At 37.0% G+C, this 16,971-nt stretch overlaps 1 protein-coding gene across 5 annotated transcripts in view; it reads right to left on the bottom strand.

Annotated features, from left to right (window-relative positions):
* The window catches only part of LOC107205695 (golgin subfamily B member 1-like), a 34,434-nt gene that overhangs the window by 17,376 nt on the left and 87 nt on the right, over positions 1-16,971 (bottom strand). The window contains exons 2-21 of one of the 5 annotated variants that reach the window (XM_015630396.3): positions 14,554-14,611; positions 13,754-13,897; positions 12,867-13,013; positions 11,666-11,788; positions 10,925-11,092; positions 10,504-10,689; positions 10,081-10,203; positions 9,824-9,937; positions 9,383-9,704; positions 8,927-9,036; positions 8,460-8,577; positions 8,280-8,371; positions 7,650-7,800; positions 4,077-4,186; positions 3,149-3,272; positions 2,182-2,312; positions 1,329-1,376; positions 898-1,007; positions 468-636; positions 7-111 (exon numbers count right to left, since the gene is read on the bottom strand). In XM_015630396.3, the coding sequence (XP_015485882.1) occupies positions 7-111; positions 468-636; positions 898-1,007; positions 1,329-1,376; positions 2,182-2,312; positions 3,149-3,272; positions 4,077-4,186; positions 7,650-7,800; positions 8,280-8,371; positions 8,460-8,577; positions 8,927-9,036; positions 9,383-9,704; positions 9,824-9,937; positions 10,081-10,203; positions 10,504-10,689; positions 10,925-11,092; positions 11,666-11,788; positions 12,867-13,013; positions 13,754-13,897; positions 14,554-14,598 (2,640 nt within the window). In that variant the 5' untranslated portion in view covers positions 14,599-14,611. Of the gene's footprint in view, positions 1-6; positions 112-467; positions 637-897; positions 1,008-1,328; positions 1,377-2,181; positions 2,313-3,148; positions 3,273-4,076; positions 4,187-7,649; positions 7,801-8,279; positions 8,372-8,459; positions 8,578-8,926; positions 9,037-9,382; positions 9,705-9,823; positions 9,938-10,080; positions 10,204-10,503; positions 10,690-10,924; positions 11,093-11,665; positions 11,789-12,866; positions 13,014-13,753; positions 13,898-14,553; positions 14,612-16,971 lie in introns of those variants that run through there. The other 4 variants (XM_015630398.3, XM_015630401.3, XM_015630402.3 and 1 more) reach the window with 4 other exon arrangements.

The following is a 16,971-nucleotide window of genomic DNA, read 5'->3' as shown; positions in this document are numbered from 1 at the left end:
AATTACCTTTTCCTTCAGTGTTGCAACTCTTTCTGTGAGATCACTAATAGCTGTTTTCTGCTCAATGTTCTCCACTTCATACACACTGCATTTCTTTAAGGCTTCATTCAGCTAAGTATTAAAAGCAGAAGTTTGCATGATAGAAATACACAGAATTCTATTAAAATTGTGATGTTACCAGTTATAATATTGAGTTTACACAAAAGTGAGGTTTATACTTTGAAATTAATAAATAATAACTTATCACCCCAATAAAATGTCAATACTTTCATGCAAAGCTGTGTTGGGTCTAAGAAATTCTTACACCAAACTTAAAGCAAACCAATTAAATGAACAAAACTGTAAAGACAGAGTAAAAACTTTCAGATTGGGAAAACAGCAATCATTCTGTTGGGGCACAAATCAAAAGTTATGGTTAAAGCTCTTCAGTTCTAATAAGTGAAATACTAACTGTAAATTTAACTTACTTTTTGCTCAGCATGCATAAACTTTTCCCCTAGCTCTTTGTTCAGAATATCCTTTTCTTGAAGTAGCTTCCTCAAAGTTTCAATTTGTTCCAGCTTTTCTGTCACGCTCACCAATTTTTGCTCTCTTTCTCCAAGTGAATTTTCAAGGAAACTATTTCTGTCACTTAATCTGAGAAGAAAATATGTATTTAGACATTTTGAGAACAAAGCTTGCATTTTCTAAACTTACTAACCCCAAACTAAGAGAATCATTATTTTTACACTTTTCACTTAATCTTCAAAGTATAAAAATAACACAACTGCAAACAGAAACATGAGTCCAGTAATCGCTTTTTCAAGTATTTTGAGAGATTTTACTCCTCATTAGAAGCTGAAGTTTAAAGCAGAGAAAGCTAATGGTGCATGGAGTTGTGAAGAACCATCATTTTACCCTTTAAGTTGCTCATTCAAGCCAGAGATCAGAATCTGATGCTTTTCCACATCTCGCATTTGTTGGTTACGCAGTTGGGTGAGCTGAGTTTGCAAACGCTCATTTTCATTCTGCAACAAAGCAATGATGAAGAGCATTATCACACTCAGAGAAGCATGATGGAACTGAAGAAAAAAGGAAACAAGCTTGTTCACACAGCTTTTGAGGGGTTTCAAACAGTAAAAATCTCCTACTCTAGTCAGATCCACTGCACCAATTCAAAAATAAAACCACAAAAAAAAAAAAAAAAGAAAAAAGAAAAAAAAGTTGTAAAACAGCAACCAACAACCAAAAGCAAAACACATCCAGAATCAACAGCAAGTTGGACAAACGTGGCAAACTTGTCACCATTCATGAACAGAAGGCGGCATTTTGGAGGAGGCAGAACACACCTGCACCGCCCTCAATAGCTGCCCTTCTTCCTCTACACCAAACGTTACCTGCATTGAAAGGCTTTGTTACAAGAGTCTCAATAATTAATGTAAGCTTGTCTCCCATCTTAAAACCAGTCATTCCATTTTATACAAGTGCAACTTAACAGATGAAGAACTATGTGTAATGCACCAAGAGTCTGAGTACAAGATCAGTTGTATGACTTAGTGAAAATATAGTTCACAAATTACCACATAATTTGTCAGTCAGGCAATACTAAAAATAACTTTTCCTTTTTAAAAAAAGTTCTTCTTTGACTGTTCTTTGTGGGGCCTTCATTGAATGGCTTTAAAATATAACTATGTGTCTAGCTAATATCTGGAGTTTAGATTGCATGTGTATATATTTATATAAAATTATGAATAATTTTTCTGTAAGCAGCTTCTTCTCTAAAAATATGTACATATATATATATGAAAAATTAAATACACAGCGAAGAAACTTGAGGGATATAAGGAGTGGGAAATTCAAATTATTCATAACCAAATCTAATTCCGGACCTTCTGGCAAAGACCTCCACCAAGAATTATGAAGATCATGTTGTCTTATTACTATGTTTCTAGAACAAATAAAGCTTAATCCTAATCATAATTCTCCAAATGCTGAAAAAAAGCAACAGGGTTCAACCTCAAAGCATAATATAGGACATGCACACTCTCTGACAACATAACTAATGAGTGTAAATTAGATCTCAGCCATTTTTTGCCAGCTGCAAATTGATAGTTTTGGCTTACTGTGGGTTGTGATATAAAGAACATAAACGGAGAATGACTGTCTTGCATCATCAGGTTTCCCCACAACTCCAGAGCTCACCTGGAGAGCTTCCATTCTACCTTGAAGCTGAAATCTGTCTTCCAAATCCTGACAACGCTCTTCCAGAAATAGTATTTGTTCCTGCAGTTGGTTTCTCTCCAATTCCAACTCTTCAACCACACTCCGTAAACCTACTCAGGTTAAAGAAGGAAAATTCTTTCAAGAGAAGTCTACCAAAGTTCCTGAAGTCTAGAAATGGTTGCAGCTCTTTATTCAAAGTCCTTATCAGTGTTGGGCACAAATAAATCTCACCCATTTCTAGTGGAAATGCCTGAGGCACTACCTCCCCAAAATTTAGATGGCAAAGTATCCTTAACTGTTAGAAAACCAAAACAAAGTTGCAGAGCTCATGAACTCAGGACCTAGTAGAAATAGTCTAATATTGAGCCACCACTATTTTGGCTCAACCAATAGTGTGGCTCATGTTACATTAACCACAAGTTGATCAGGTGGTTGCAGCATATAATAAGTAATTATTAATAAACTGGCCTGGACTGACAACTTGCAAGGGAGCCCATTCCATCTTAACAATAAGATGTATTTGAAATCTTTACCACTGATATAAAAACATCACCTTTAAAAACTGAGTATTGTATTTTTAAATTAAGCAGCAATGGAATGGAATTCTGGTTTGCAACATAACTGTGATATAAACTGGAAACACATTCACAGGAACAAGACTCATAACTTAAAACAGACATATGATCTTGCCACATGGGATATTTAATGGGCATCAAAGTTCATCCAATTCCAGTGGTCAGCCATATTGATGCTGTACTTGTGAGCCAGAACTAGGCAGTTCATCCAGCACGCACATGCTTGGAAATGAAAAGGAAGAAAACACAAGCCAAAAAAATCCAACAAAGATTAGAATACACCACAAATGTGCTGTTAGCCGAATTTGAAAACAAAAATAGACACAGATGCTGTGTGCATGCTTTAATCAACTGTCTAGTCGCTATCACACCTGCATTGGGTGAAGGGTACTCTGGCCACCAACCTCCCATGTTTTCTCCTTCAGCTGAGTCAGTGCTATCCAAGGTGACATTCAGTTCTTGGAAGCATTGTTTGCCATCGAAGGGAAATTCTTCCTACACACAAAACATGAGAAGGAAGTTTAACTTAAAGAAGGAAGCAAGCAGGGGCAAGATAATTCTGCTACTAAAACCACAGTTTCAATCAAAAATCCCAAAACTCGGCACTGATTCAGGCACTTAAATCTAAGTATGTGGGATTGCTGTGGATTAGAGCAGCCACCCAGCTTCCAGCTACTACTTCCAGAAAAGCCAAGTCTCCCACAGGTTGTTTAAGATACCTGCAAGCCTTTAAAAACACCCCTGGCTATGTGAGAAGTTAATGGATAACAATGTTTGGGTATCTTAATTTGCACCCTGATCTCTAAAGTTAACAGTTCTCTGAAGTATCAGTTAACTAAATGTATTCTTCCAATGGTCTCTTAATGAGACAATGACATCCTAATTCTTATAGAAGTTACCATCTTTTCATGCAAGGTACAGCACCACCTACCTAAAAGTCCACCTGAATTAAGTGGCACTAATTATTTAGTAAAGCTCCACCAGCAAAGAGATTTGTAAAGATTTTATGGAAGTCAAAAATGGCTTTAACATCTGAAGCACACACATAGCTTCAGGCATGGGAATTACTCCAGAGAGAACCTTGTGATTTTTCAGTGGAAGGAGTAAGAGGTGTGATGCCATTGGAATCACTGGAATCATCTTCTGGCTATGTACATGATCATTAAATTTATCAATGTTTTCAGTTCCAATCTATGTTCTTATGCTCCTAATGTTTTGAAGACTAAAGCACCACATAACAGCACTTTCCACATTTTTACTAGCACAGGTAAAAATCAACTCACATCTCTTTGAACCCACCTGCAGCTTCCTGCTGGTCTGACTGCCTTTTCTTCTTGCCTGCTGCAGCCTGCCCATTCCTTGAACTGTGGCCAGTTCCTCCTCCAGCTCCTGCTGCCCTGAGACTATGGCTGGATCGGAGCAGCCAGGAAAGAACCAGTCATCCTCAATCAGTTTTGTGCCACAGGAAAGCATTTACATCTATATCAGACACTACTACATGAAAAGAGATCAGGGACAGGGTGAAGTCCCTACAAATGACTGACAGGAATAAGATTAAAGATTAAAATCCACTGTGTTTACCTTTTGATTTCCCTCCAACATTGCTATGTAGAACATAAAGTCTGAGTATCTCACTAAGAAGAAGCAAACTGAAGTCTAACTTCACTTCTTCATCAGCTCTAAAGGAAGACTTTATACAGGAGGGTGGAAAGGGTGAGGTTATACCATACTAAGAAGGAAAGCCAATCAATTAAAAGGCCAAATTACATCTCAATCCAATTTACCAGATTCAAATATACCAGCTTTGTATGACAAAAACCACAGCTTTTTCAGCTGATGCTTTTTTAATCTCAACAATTACATTCATTTTTATAAAAACTTTAATTTTAGTATGAGCTCTAAAGCCAGATCATTTGAGGAAGTCACAAGCACATGTTATACTGCAAACTGGCATTAAACCATCTTCTCACAAATTAGTAACATCATTCTTTTCAGGACAAGTACAGAATCACTAGTAAATAAACACACTGAATAAACTGAGACTATGAAAGCTTAGGTATGCATCCTGTTCATTGTTAGAAATGATTTGTCATCTGAAGTGCATTCCCATCTGTTTTGTGATACAACAAAACATGTTCAGGGTAAAGTTTAGGAAACAACATGTTTCATGCAAAGCAGACACAACAGCACAGCCAGGGAAGGGGAGGGAAAGTAAAGATGGCTCCATACTTTAATTGAAAATTACATTAATTGGATAACTACCAATTTGGCTTTCAGTTTAACCACATGAACCCACAGTTGTCCTCACAGCACACAAAAAATCAGAGAATTGATGTCAATGCATCTGTGAGGTCAACATCAGGAACTATTTGGAGATTCAGCCCTACAGGGAATACTCTGCTTTTACCTGAATTGGCCAAGGATTACCTATACCACAGATTTCCTTAACTCACAATTCTGCAGCATCTGCTAGATTTAAATTCTTCCTGTAATATTTCAAAATTACACACCTAATGTCCTGTCAGAAAAAATTAGTGGGGAAAAAAGGTAAAAAAAAAATAATGACCCTTTTCAAGTGGGATTGATAAATTTGATTATACTTCTGATTTCAATTACACTTTGGCTTCTTGCACTGTCAATTCTTAAGTGTTTTAAACACCTTTGTGTATTTTCTAGATTTTACATTTTTTCATGATTATACATACTTTTTCAAGGCTGTAAAATTAAATGCCAAATTTTGATTACAGGCCTTAAATTTCTGTTTACAGGAACTGCCAGTTAAGGGGTTCAAAGAATAAGATCTATTCCAGGTAAAAATTTAACCCCTTCTCTGACACTGTAATGTAGGAACGCAGTATGTTTAGGCTCCTAAGTATATGATAATGAAAAAACCAACGAAATTACTACGACTGTCACAAGAATAATGAAAGTATAGAAATTGGAGTTCAGAATAATGTAGCACACTCAGACAAGTGCTAAAACACTTCCAGTTAAACTGAGCATTGCTTTAACAACAATTAGTAAGTAAATACATTTTCAAATGTTTTACAGCAGCTTAGGAAGCTGTTCATTTGCAATTACTGAACATAAAAACCTAAAAACTTCCCAGAATACCTTTTTTCAGATATGCACTACACATAAACAAACTATGATGTGTCTGTACTTTCTTCAGTCACTACTGATGCTACATTTTACTTACATATGGCTTAAAATATTGGTAGCTAATATTAATGCATGCAAAACATCAGCAATTTATGGGATAGAATATTTTCTTTTTTTTAAATACTACTGAATTTCAGGTAGTTCTAAGAATGAATTTGATTATTTCTTAGTCACAATCACTTGTGGCAAGCCAAGAAATTTGTCTCTAGATACAACATAAATATGGAGTCAACTGTTACTAACGTGAAAAAATTAAGATGATTTCATTAATACAAAAGAGCAAACAGGTATGGCAAGGCAGGAGAAACTCAAGTTAAAACCCAGCAGTTGTTACATGTATTGCTAAAAACCACAAACCATCAATGGCAGACCTTGCAAGGTACTGTTGGCAATTTTCTCCACAAGAAGCAAGAGGAGGAGAAATCAGCAACAGTATATTCCAAGGGACCATTGCTGCAGGAACCTGCATGCACAAAACTGATGGGAAACTGTTCTCCCTGGCTGCCCAAATCGCAGTGGAGGGTAGGAGTGGCAGGGGAAGGGACGCTCAGGGCTCACCAGGTGGAACGGCAGGAAAAAGAAACAGAAAGGTCATGCTATTCCCAAGGGGAAAAAAAATGCAAAATTAAACCTGGACTGAGGCAGAGGAAATTTTACAAGTGTTATTAATATTCCATGTGGCTCTGTGGCCAGCACAGATGAGCTAACAGGTAGATTTAATGGAGGGGTATTATTCCCTTTCAATACCAAAGCATACATCCTTCAAAACAAAGAGATGTGATCCTTAATACCATTCTGTGCTTATAAACTGAACTTTCAAATGGATCATGGAAATGAAAAATAATTCAGTCACCGATTGAAAAGAGAAGGCTCAAATTAACTAACTGGATTAATTATGACGGTAGGTCATGTGCATTAGAATTTGCCATTATTTCCCATGCAGTTAACTAAGGGAACAAAAACTGTAATTTAGTTCAGATGGCATGGAAAGAGCAATAAAAGCTACCTAAAATTTAACCAGACTTTTATAAGTTTTAATAGAAGCTACTTCAGTTTCTCATCGGCTGATTAATAATTTAGCAAGCTCTAAAACCTGACATTATTTGAAATGCTATTTTCTATAGGTAATTTGATATTTTTAACCATCTCTAAGCCACTGCCACTGATTATTCAGCTGGCCTATACCAGTGGCACCTACTAAGAGATCACTAAATACCTAAAGAGAATTAATGAGAAATTTCTTGAAAACAAACTTCATGTCAGGTACATTTTGCTTAAGCACCACCTACATTCCTCTAATTCAAACCAACACTATAGACCCCCACACTTTCACCAGTTCTCTAGACAGGCAGCTTTAATATTTCAATGGGGAACTATTTATCATTGATAAACATGATTTATCATTTTTATTGTTTATCATATGCAGACATTAAGCCTTCCAAGCAGTCTTACAGAGCAGCAGCTCAAATGGCAAACAGAACAGCACATCTACTTAATAAAAAATTATATAAAACAAGATGAATGTATGAAAAACAAACTCAAGGGAATAGGAAAAAGCAGAAATTGTAAATTTCAGCAATTTCACTAACTATACATATGACTACAGAAATGAGTCATGGTGGTGTGCTATCAATTCAGTCTGAAGCACAACAGACACACACACAGATCTATAAAAAACAGGATTGTTGTACTGGAAATAAAATAATTCACCTTCTCTCTCCTCCTCAATCTGAGCCATTCTCAAGGCCATGGCAGACTTCTCTTCTCGGACTTGATCCTGGGACTCCTCTGACTCTGGGACATTTTCCTGCCATTCCAAGAGCTGACTCTGCAATTCATCCACACTACCTGATTCACTGGCCTAACAAGAGAAATTCTGTATTAAAATAAATTTACCACACCCCTCTCCAAATGTAAATACATTTGTAAGTTGGCAAAACATCATAATTCACCATTTTATGTAAATAAAAATCTATTAAATTGGTCAGTGTAGATTGCAGATACAGTAGATTATGTTAAAAACAAGTCCCACAACTTCATAAAATATTAAAAGTATTTTGTCTACAAAATAACAGGCACACTTTGATGACTCATGTTAAACATAACTAAATAAATAAAACTGCTTGGAAAAATGTCATTTAAAGCGTGTGCAAAATAAGCAGAAATCAATCTTTTTGAGTAATTCAAAACCTGTCATCTTGTTCTCCAATTGAACAGTCACTGAAACTAACAATTCCATCTATCAACACATTAATTCTCAGCTCCAAAATCCAGCTGACATGCTTGAAGACAATTAGTACCATTAATCAATAACTCATGCAAATAAATTTTCAAGTCAACCTGTGAAGCTGCCCTCTTTGTAACTTGGTCGAGATCAGCCTGCAGCTTCCTCTGCTGCTCTTCATAGAGCTCCAGCTTTTTCAGCAGCTCTTCTACAAAAACATAATAAATTTGGTTCATGGGGACAGAATTTATTTTTGTCTCTTTACTTTGGATCATCTGCAAAAGGTTTTCATTTACCATTCTGAGTTCTGATTTCATGCAATGACTGCAGTTTTGACTGTAGTTCTTCATTTTCAACTTCTAATTCTGACACACGATTGTTTAAGGCAGATATATCATTGTTCTTTGAGGAAAACTGAAAGAAAATACAGTTACGGGGGTTTCAAACAAAGCAAAATCGCAGCAAAGTACTTTTTTTCTTATTCTTTAGTAGAATCTAGAATAGCTGTTTCTCTAATATTTAAAGTACAATACAGCAGCTCATCTCTAACAAATTTACTCCTGAATGCTGGTAACACAATTTGTATTATTTTCTATTTAAACTACATTTTGTATCAACACTTTATGTCCATTCAATTTTCATATATTAATTCATAAAATAAACTATTGTAATATTTTATTTACCCCACAGTTTTTCCCAATCAAATCTCCAAGCACAGTAGTTGGAGAAAGACACAAAGCCTTAAGCACAAAACTACACATACATTTTTCAGTTCATCCTCCAGCTGCTTGATTCTTGATTTAGACCAAGCTTTCATTTTCAAAAACTTGGCTTCAGATTTGCTGGCCTCTTCTGTTTTCAATTTCACTTGGACTAAGAAACAAGAAGCAGGTATTATTTTAAACTCTAGAGAGATTATAAATACAAACCTTGTCTGTAATTCCTTTAGCAACTGGAAGTTACACACACAAGACAATAGCATTTACAGAAAAACATTAAGAATTAGAAACAGTGAGAAATTTATAGTTCATGTGATTATCTTGGTAATCCTCTAACCCTCTGTATTATATCATTTAATCACTAATTACTGTGGCAATAATATTCCATCAAATTTCATGTAGTTCTAATTTCAGTAGTTATGAAATTGGCTCAAAATTTGTAAAAGTCTGGGGCAAAGAAACTTTTAATATTGTCAGTGACAATTGTTTAAATAGGATACCTTCCAAATCTTCCATCTTCTCTTTGGTTATAGATCCTAGATCTTTGACTTCTTTGGAGTTACTCTGTCCACCACCACTCAACTCTGCCACTTGTTTCTGAAGCTCAACCAGAGCCTGGTCTTTCTCTTGCAGCTCAGTTTCATGTTTCTCTTGAATTTCATGCAGTTCAGCACTGTATTTCTCCTTAACTTTAGTCATTTCAAGTTCATGTTTCTCTATCATGTCTTTTAATTGGGCTCTCATTACATGTTTCTCAGCATCCAGTTTAGACTGGAGGTTTTCTTTTTCAGACAGAAGACGTTTCAAGTTTTCATTAATCTCCTGTTTAAAAAAAACCAAACAACAACACAGCACAAAAAATATTTATAATTTTAATGCAAAGTATTTTTCCTACCACCACCAAATTTTATACCTGTACTCCTACTTATGGCATATCTTACTTTCAATTGCTGGTCCTTGGCATCCAGCTCTTTCTGCAAGACATCAATCACCTGTGTCCTTCCCAGCATGACTTCTTCCTTTTCATGGAGCTTCTGTTTCAAAGCTTTTAGTAGCTAACAAAAATAAAAAGTTAAATAATCAAGCAATCAATAAAAGACTTATTTTTATTCTCCCAACCAGACACTTGAACTGTGTCAAAGAGTTTAGTAATTACATGATTCCCAATTCAAGCCGCTGAGTTTCCAGAGCAACGTACCTGTTCTAGGTCAGCACTTGCATCAGATTTAGCAGCTAATCTAAAAAGCTCCTGCTCATGCTTCTCTCTCTGTGCTTCCAGCTCCTTTTCCTTTTCCTGGATAATATTTTGAAACACACGTACCTAAAACCACCAAGAAAATAAATATGAGACCAGTCCACAACCTATAGCAAAACCACACTGAACTGTCTAACTAAAGGTACAGCAAGATAATGGATTCCAAATTAAGACTGAATTTTGTTTCCAGTAATATTAAATACACTAATTAGTCACTTATATTCATTCCTACTGAGTTTCTATCAACTAAGCCCAAATGGTAGTCTCTTCCTCTAACACCTGTATTCTTCTTCTAATGTGGCTTGCAGCTCTCTTACCATTTTCCTAAGAACTGGATATAACTTTTGGAATCTTGCATTTACTTACATTTTCCATGTATGTAGCTTCTTTCCCTTGGAAATGTTCTCTTTCCTTGCTTTGAATATTTTTCAGACTCTCTATCTGCTCCTGGAACAAGCTGCACTTTTCTTCACTGTCTCCCACCTTCTTGGTAAGGTTCTGCACCAGAATCTCCATGCTTTGCAGTGATGACTCTTTAGCTGCCAGCTGGTTCTTTACAATGCAAACCAAAAGACAATGAGCAGAAAAATGATACAGCAATCAGGAAGCCTTTCCTTGGTAAGGACAAAATAAGTGAGCGAATATATATATATAAATGATGATAGTAAAGCATTTTTATTCAAATTAATTAACAGTGTTTCAGAGAGGGACTGACTACTTAATACATCAGAATTCATTGGTTCCTTGAAAACTCTATAAAGATTTTATAACTTAGCTGCTAACATACCTTCAATTCTTCATTAGGCAGGAATATTTCATTGGCAGCATCACTGGATCCACAGGCCACCTGCAAATCCCTGATGTAAGCATCCCTTTCAGCCAGCTTCTTTTCCTTCTCTGCCAGCATGGCATCCATGTCAGCCCCACGGCTGCGCTGTGCCTCCAGCTCAGCATCCTGAACACAAAAAGGCAGAATTATTTGTGGTCTGTGCTTCTGTCTCCAGCACAGAATGGTTTGCATCACTTCCTTACTGCCTGTGTTACAGTACTCCAAAAATTACAATCAGATGTATAACTAGTTCTGTTTGAAGTGTAATCATTATTTACTGAACTTTTCTCTCTCAAACTCTGCAGCATTCCCATTCCTGCATCCCCAGGGAAGTTATGTCCACAAAACACAAAAACATGGAATCAGCCCTTGCCTCACATTTATTCCTGTTATGACCTATTTTTTCAATGAGGAAAATTGAAGCAAACCAGTATTTTTGCTCAAACACGCGATTTAAATACAACACTGACCCACAGAGCTCATCTACGTGTATCCTATTCCATTCATCCAGGATTCCCTGCTCACTGAAGGCACTTACAGAGTTCCTACTGCCCTTGCTGAGGCTGTAACATAATTCCTCAACACAAAACTCCCAGGATGGCTGTTCAGTAGCACACAATTGAATACACATTTAAATAAACATATTCAAACATAATCCTACACAACAAAGGTGAAAAGTCACATCATGTAAAACACCACCTTTTTCTGTAACTCTTCATTTTTTTGTGTAATCTGGGATTCCAGCTCTTCAATTCTCCTTCTCAGCACTAGTATTTTCCCTCGATTTGCTGCAGCATTTTCCTGGTCTCCATCTTTTGATGCCTGCAAAAACGGGGAGATTTGCATTCCATGTACGGGTAACTCTTGCATTCTGTACGTCTACTTAGTCTGATAATAGTGATGAAAAAAGCAGACTTTACTCATAGACTTTGTTTCAGTTCTCTTATATATTTCACATTCCATGTAGAAGCTGGCACAGAATTTGTATTAAGCTTATAAAAGTCTTTGTATTTAAATTATTCATTATAATTACTACTAAGAAGTGGACTGGAATATGCAGCAAGGAGATTCACTTCCTCTGGCAATTGAAATTCAAATAATCTGGCAACTGTAGTCCATATATATCAGAGGGAAAACAGGACTATTGGGGTAAAAAATGTAAATTCAGCCATTCCTAAGCATATTTTAATCAGAATTTCCACAGTTGTAATTGCTGTTTTATAGAAATTATCTGCCATTACAAGAAATCAAGAGCAATTGCTAAGTGTGTTCTGTTAGCCAAAAAAAGATCAGAAGAATAAATAGTTACTGCACATTTTTTGGGGATTGCAATAAACTGATTGTTACCATTCCATTCCAGCACAGTTTTAAAATACAGATCCCCCTGAAAAACTAAAGCCTCACTAAAGTTCTTTTAGAAGCTGTATGAAGTCCTACTTTGAAGAACTGCAAGTCTACTTGCACAATTGTGTTACTACAAACATATCTGAGACTCTCTTATTAACAGTAAAACACCTGTCACTTTCCAACACTTAATTTACTAATTTTGCTAATAAGGACAGTTTTACATTTTCTAAGGAACAAGACAGGTTTTGTTCTCATTTCTTCTCCAAACCTTATCTGCCTGATTCACATCAGTCAAAACTCTGAGCTGCTAACAGGATGAAGAATGAAAAATTTTTACTGTAACAATTTGAAGAGAATGTGCAATTTTCCGGATTTCTATTGAAAAATAAAATAATTAAATAGAAATACAGATTAACTGACAGCGCTCATTCAGTCTACCCTGATCCTAACCCAACTCAGCTCAAAATTTGAATTTCCCCATTGAGCTGAGCATGGAAAACAACCTACAGCACCCCAGAAATTGTATCTGCTTTCAAATGTGTGAACACCTTACCTTCTTTGGTTCTGCTTTGGTCTCTAAGCCTCCTGCCACTGGTAACTGCTTCTTAAGTTCCTCCAGCTGCGAGGTTAATGATGCAACCTTGGCTTTGTTCTGCAGCTTCAGCTTGGAAAGTTTGGCATCAGCAGATTCCTTCTCCTCCTACAAACATCAAAGTCATGATGGACTAAATTAGCTACACAGACAACTGCCTGCTTCAATTCTTCCATTAAAAAAAAAAAAAAAGAAAAAAAGAGAGAGAGGGAGAAATCTGAAGTGATTAACAAAAAATATCTTCCCTGAAGAGACATTACAATGTTTCATTTTCATTATTTAAATTTTCTCTTTTTTATTTAAACTTTCTGCACGTGGTGATTATTACTGTATAGAATTCAAAACTTTATGATATAAATTTCCGTATTTTTTTCACAACAATACAAATTCTAGGCTTGATTTTTTTTATGAGAAGAATTATTTATTCATAAGAAAACACAAAAAGATAGACACCTTCATGACAGTGTAAAAGCTTATTTCATTTTTTTTAAAGAGAACTCAATATATAGTGAGTTTTAAAACATGCAGTATTTTAACACTTCTGTTGTTCACATCCACAGATAAAAAGGGCAGAAAGAAATCTCTCGTAGGAAGAGATCAACCTTATGATTTTTTTAAAAAGAGTAACAAGCCCCAAAAAAGCCTACAGGATATTAGATATAAATTCCTTCTAGTTCAATCCTGGAACAGAAGACATGCTGGGAACAAGCAGCAATGTCCAGACCCCAGAATAGCTCCTTGTGACCATTCTAGAGCTGCTGTAACAGACTAGAAGCCTCTAAAACATAACAGAAAGGACTGAAGGGTAATTTTAAACAATGGTTTTGACATGAACACATGCACAGTACCTTTAACTGAAGATCTTTGGTCCGGATCTCAGCATCCTTCTCCCTGACAAGCTCCTTTAGCTGTGCCAGCAGCAGCTCAGTGCTTGTCAGCTGCTCTGTCAGATCCGTCACCGCCGTGCTTTCCATGTCCCCGGAGCCTGCGTGCTGTGAAGATTCAGGGAATATTCAGCCTGAGGAGATTCAGGGTGCCTTCAAAAATCCAAATGGGGCACAGCACTGCTCTGCAAATGCCTGCACTTGGTGTCTCACTTTGTTACAACAGTCAGCAAATGCAATGTTAAAATTTCCATGGATTACACATACTTACAGCAGGCTGTTTTTACCAAGTCACATGGAATCCTAAACCTTATGAACTGCTTAAGCAGTATTGGCATGAAATATAGCAAAATCATCCAAGCATTCTAGGTATGAACACCTGAACTTCCTCATTCACTGGATTTGTGTTGCAACAGCCAGCAGTGCTGCTAAATAAAATAAATATCCATAAAATATTGATATTGAAGCTAATCTACCCAAAGACACCCTGGGGATGGAGCTTATGTAACTCCTACAGATGTTTCCTTAAGGCAGGATAAGCAGAGTTAGGACAAGCACAGCAGCTGTGACAGGCATAAGAGATTAAATATCAAGGAGATAAGAAACAAGGATACAATCTGACTTTTAGAGCCCTAAAACTGTCATGGTAAACTAGTCAAACGACTGCTTTATAAAAGAGAAAATACATATGGTTAGTGTATGAAAAATGAAAGAGACTCTGTGTCAGAGTCTTAAAAGATTATTAATAAAAATTGAGTACTTACTGTTGTTTTGGAAGGAGAATCATCTCCACTACCCCATTTCCACATAGTTCCACGATGGCTACAGAAAGATAAATGAAGTAATACCACAGTAACTCTCAAGGACTCAAGTAACTATAATAAATTTATACTTCTATGTATCTTGTTGTGAAATACTTGAGAGTGATTTGTTCAGCTCTGACAGCACCTCTGATCTCCACTATACCACCAGTTGTTGAGAAATAACACTTCTAATTATGTACAAAATATGCATAATGTGCCTTTTCTAAAAACTGCCAGTCAGTAAAATGCCAATACTTCCAAAAATAATCCAGAGAAGTCTGTAAAGAGTAAATGCCATGGAGTATTATTCAGCACAGCTGCCTCTCCAATATATAAATAGAAGATACAAACCACAAATAGTTGCCTAATATTTAACCTGGCCTTAAACACTGCCTGTCACTGTAAGAAAACAGGGATCACAGCAATGCAGATTTCTAAAAAATCACACATTAAGGCTAAAACCATTAAATAACATCAAACTGCTTAAATTGCTGTGACTGATGCTTATCTGAAAAGTACAACCAGCACTGCACCTGCTCAGTAGTTGTCACTCTCAAATAGGAACACCCAGAGGAAAAAAATATCACGTGTCCTTCCCATTCTGTATTACAGATTTCTGAACTACACATCCACAGACCAGGCCTGAATTTGGACAGCAGTTTATAGTAATCATTAACACACAGCTTATCTTTGAAAGAATGCAGCCTGATAGCAGAGGCTGTTTTAAAAACAGTTCATCACTTCAAAGCTTAATCCAGAAATCATAGACTGCAACCTATGGCAGACAACCCCTACAAGGCCAGACTGGATCCTCCTTGCAGAACCTGTAAGTAAAACCCTCCTCTCATAACTACTGCAGAGCTGTAACATCAAACCTGTTCCAGTGAAACGCTCATTTCACTTCCAGACACACAAAAGGATTACCCAGGTACAAAGAGGCCAGAATGACTCACTAGATGGAACACGGTGGTGCATTTGTAAATATTTCATCTTATTTCCAGCTCTGACTGATGGAATCATTTTGCTGGTCTCACGTGCCAGCATTCCTACCTGAGTACTTCAACTGCTCCTTCCTGGTGTTTTTTTTTATTTGTATCAGTGACACTAAACACTGACAAGTTTTCCAAATCAGGATCGGAAACAAAACTGATCAGGCTTTTCCTACCCAGCATGAAATCAACCAAGGATGGGTTTTGCTTTTTTTATGGCATAGAGACAGCGAGTTAAAGCTGCAATCTTTAGTTAAAGCTGCAATCCCTCAACTCGTTATTGTCCACAACTTCCATGAGTCACAACAGATGCCGCTTAATTTTAAAAAACAACTTTCTCCTAATACTCAAAGTACAACAGAGGTTTCAGCTCTGATCACAATAGGATGTTACCAAAAAGAAAAGCCCCAGTGGCAGCTTTGTCTTCCTAACTCATTCTCTACCAGCTGCAGCCAAATCCAGCTAAAAAAACCTAATCATGTATTATTCATCTGAGCACTTGCCAGCCTCCTCAGTCCCCTGAGTCAGAGACCACAGAGCCCAGCACAAGGGGCACATGACAGATTTAGGCAGCGCCTCAATCCAGCTCTCACTACTGAGGAAGGTGATAGCAGTCCCCTCCCTCCTCTCTGCCACAGGCCTACAGCAGAAAAACTGTGTAACAATCCAGGTAAGCCTAATATTATTTAAAATCCATTCCCCGAAACAATTTGGTGTTGAAAACACACTTACTGAAAGAAAACCATTTTTATTTAATTATTTCCTCCTAGTAAGAAAATCATTTTGCTTTTTTACCCACCAAGATGCTGGTTCTTCTGCTGAACAAACTATATTTGTTTTCAAAAGATCTGCACCATACATGAACTTAAAGCTCCTGTAAAAAACCTTGGCCAAAATCTGCATGAATATACAACACAGAGCACAGACTGAAGCAGTGTTAACCAAACCACATACAACCTGTAAAAATATATTGAGACATTCATATGGCTATTACTTGCACCTGTTACAAACAAGATTTCTTAGTTACAATGACCACATTTAAATATTAACATGAATTGTTACTTACTTTTCATCATAAATGTATTATATAAAAAATATATATGTAATACAAGGGAAGCATTGTTTTGTAAGAGTGACCCAGTGGAGAAACAGCAGATGAGAGCAGCGCAGGTGCATTTGGGGCGTAGAGAACTCCAACGAGTCATTTCCACCCTTTCCCACATTTCCAACCCCTCCCGCCCGGCTCTATTCGCGCCTGGCAATGGGAGGGCACGACCCCCTCACCTCCCCCGCTCAGGGGCTCCGCGGGGCGGGATCGTTCCGGCCGAGGCCCGGGCGGGCCTGCCGGCGGAGGGCAGGGTTTTGCCGCGGCCGCGATGTCCGCACTCAC

Source organism: Parus major, chromosome 5, assembly GCF_001522545.3.
Source record: "Parus major isolate Abel chromosome 5, Parus_major1.1, whole genome shotgun sequence".
Taxonomy (NCBI): domain Eukaryota; kingdom Metazoa; phylum Chordata; class Aves; order Passeriformes; family Paridae; genus Parus; species Parus major.
The sequence above is the reverse complement of the archived record's forward strand: the minus strand, read 5'-3'. Positions and strand labels throughout refer to the sequence as shown.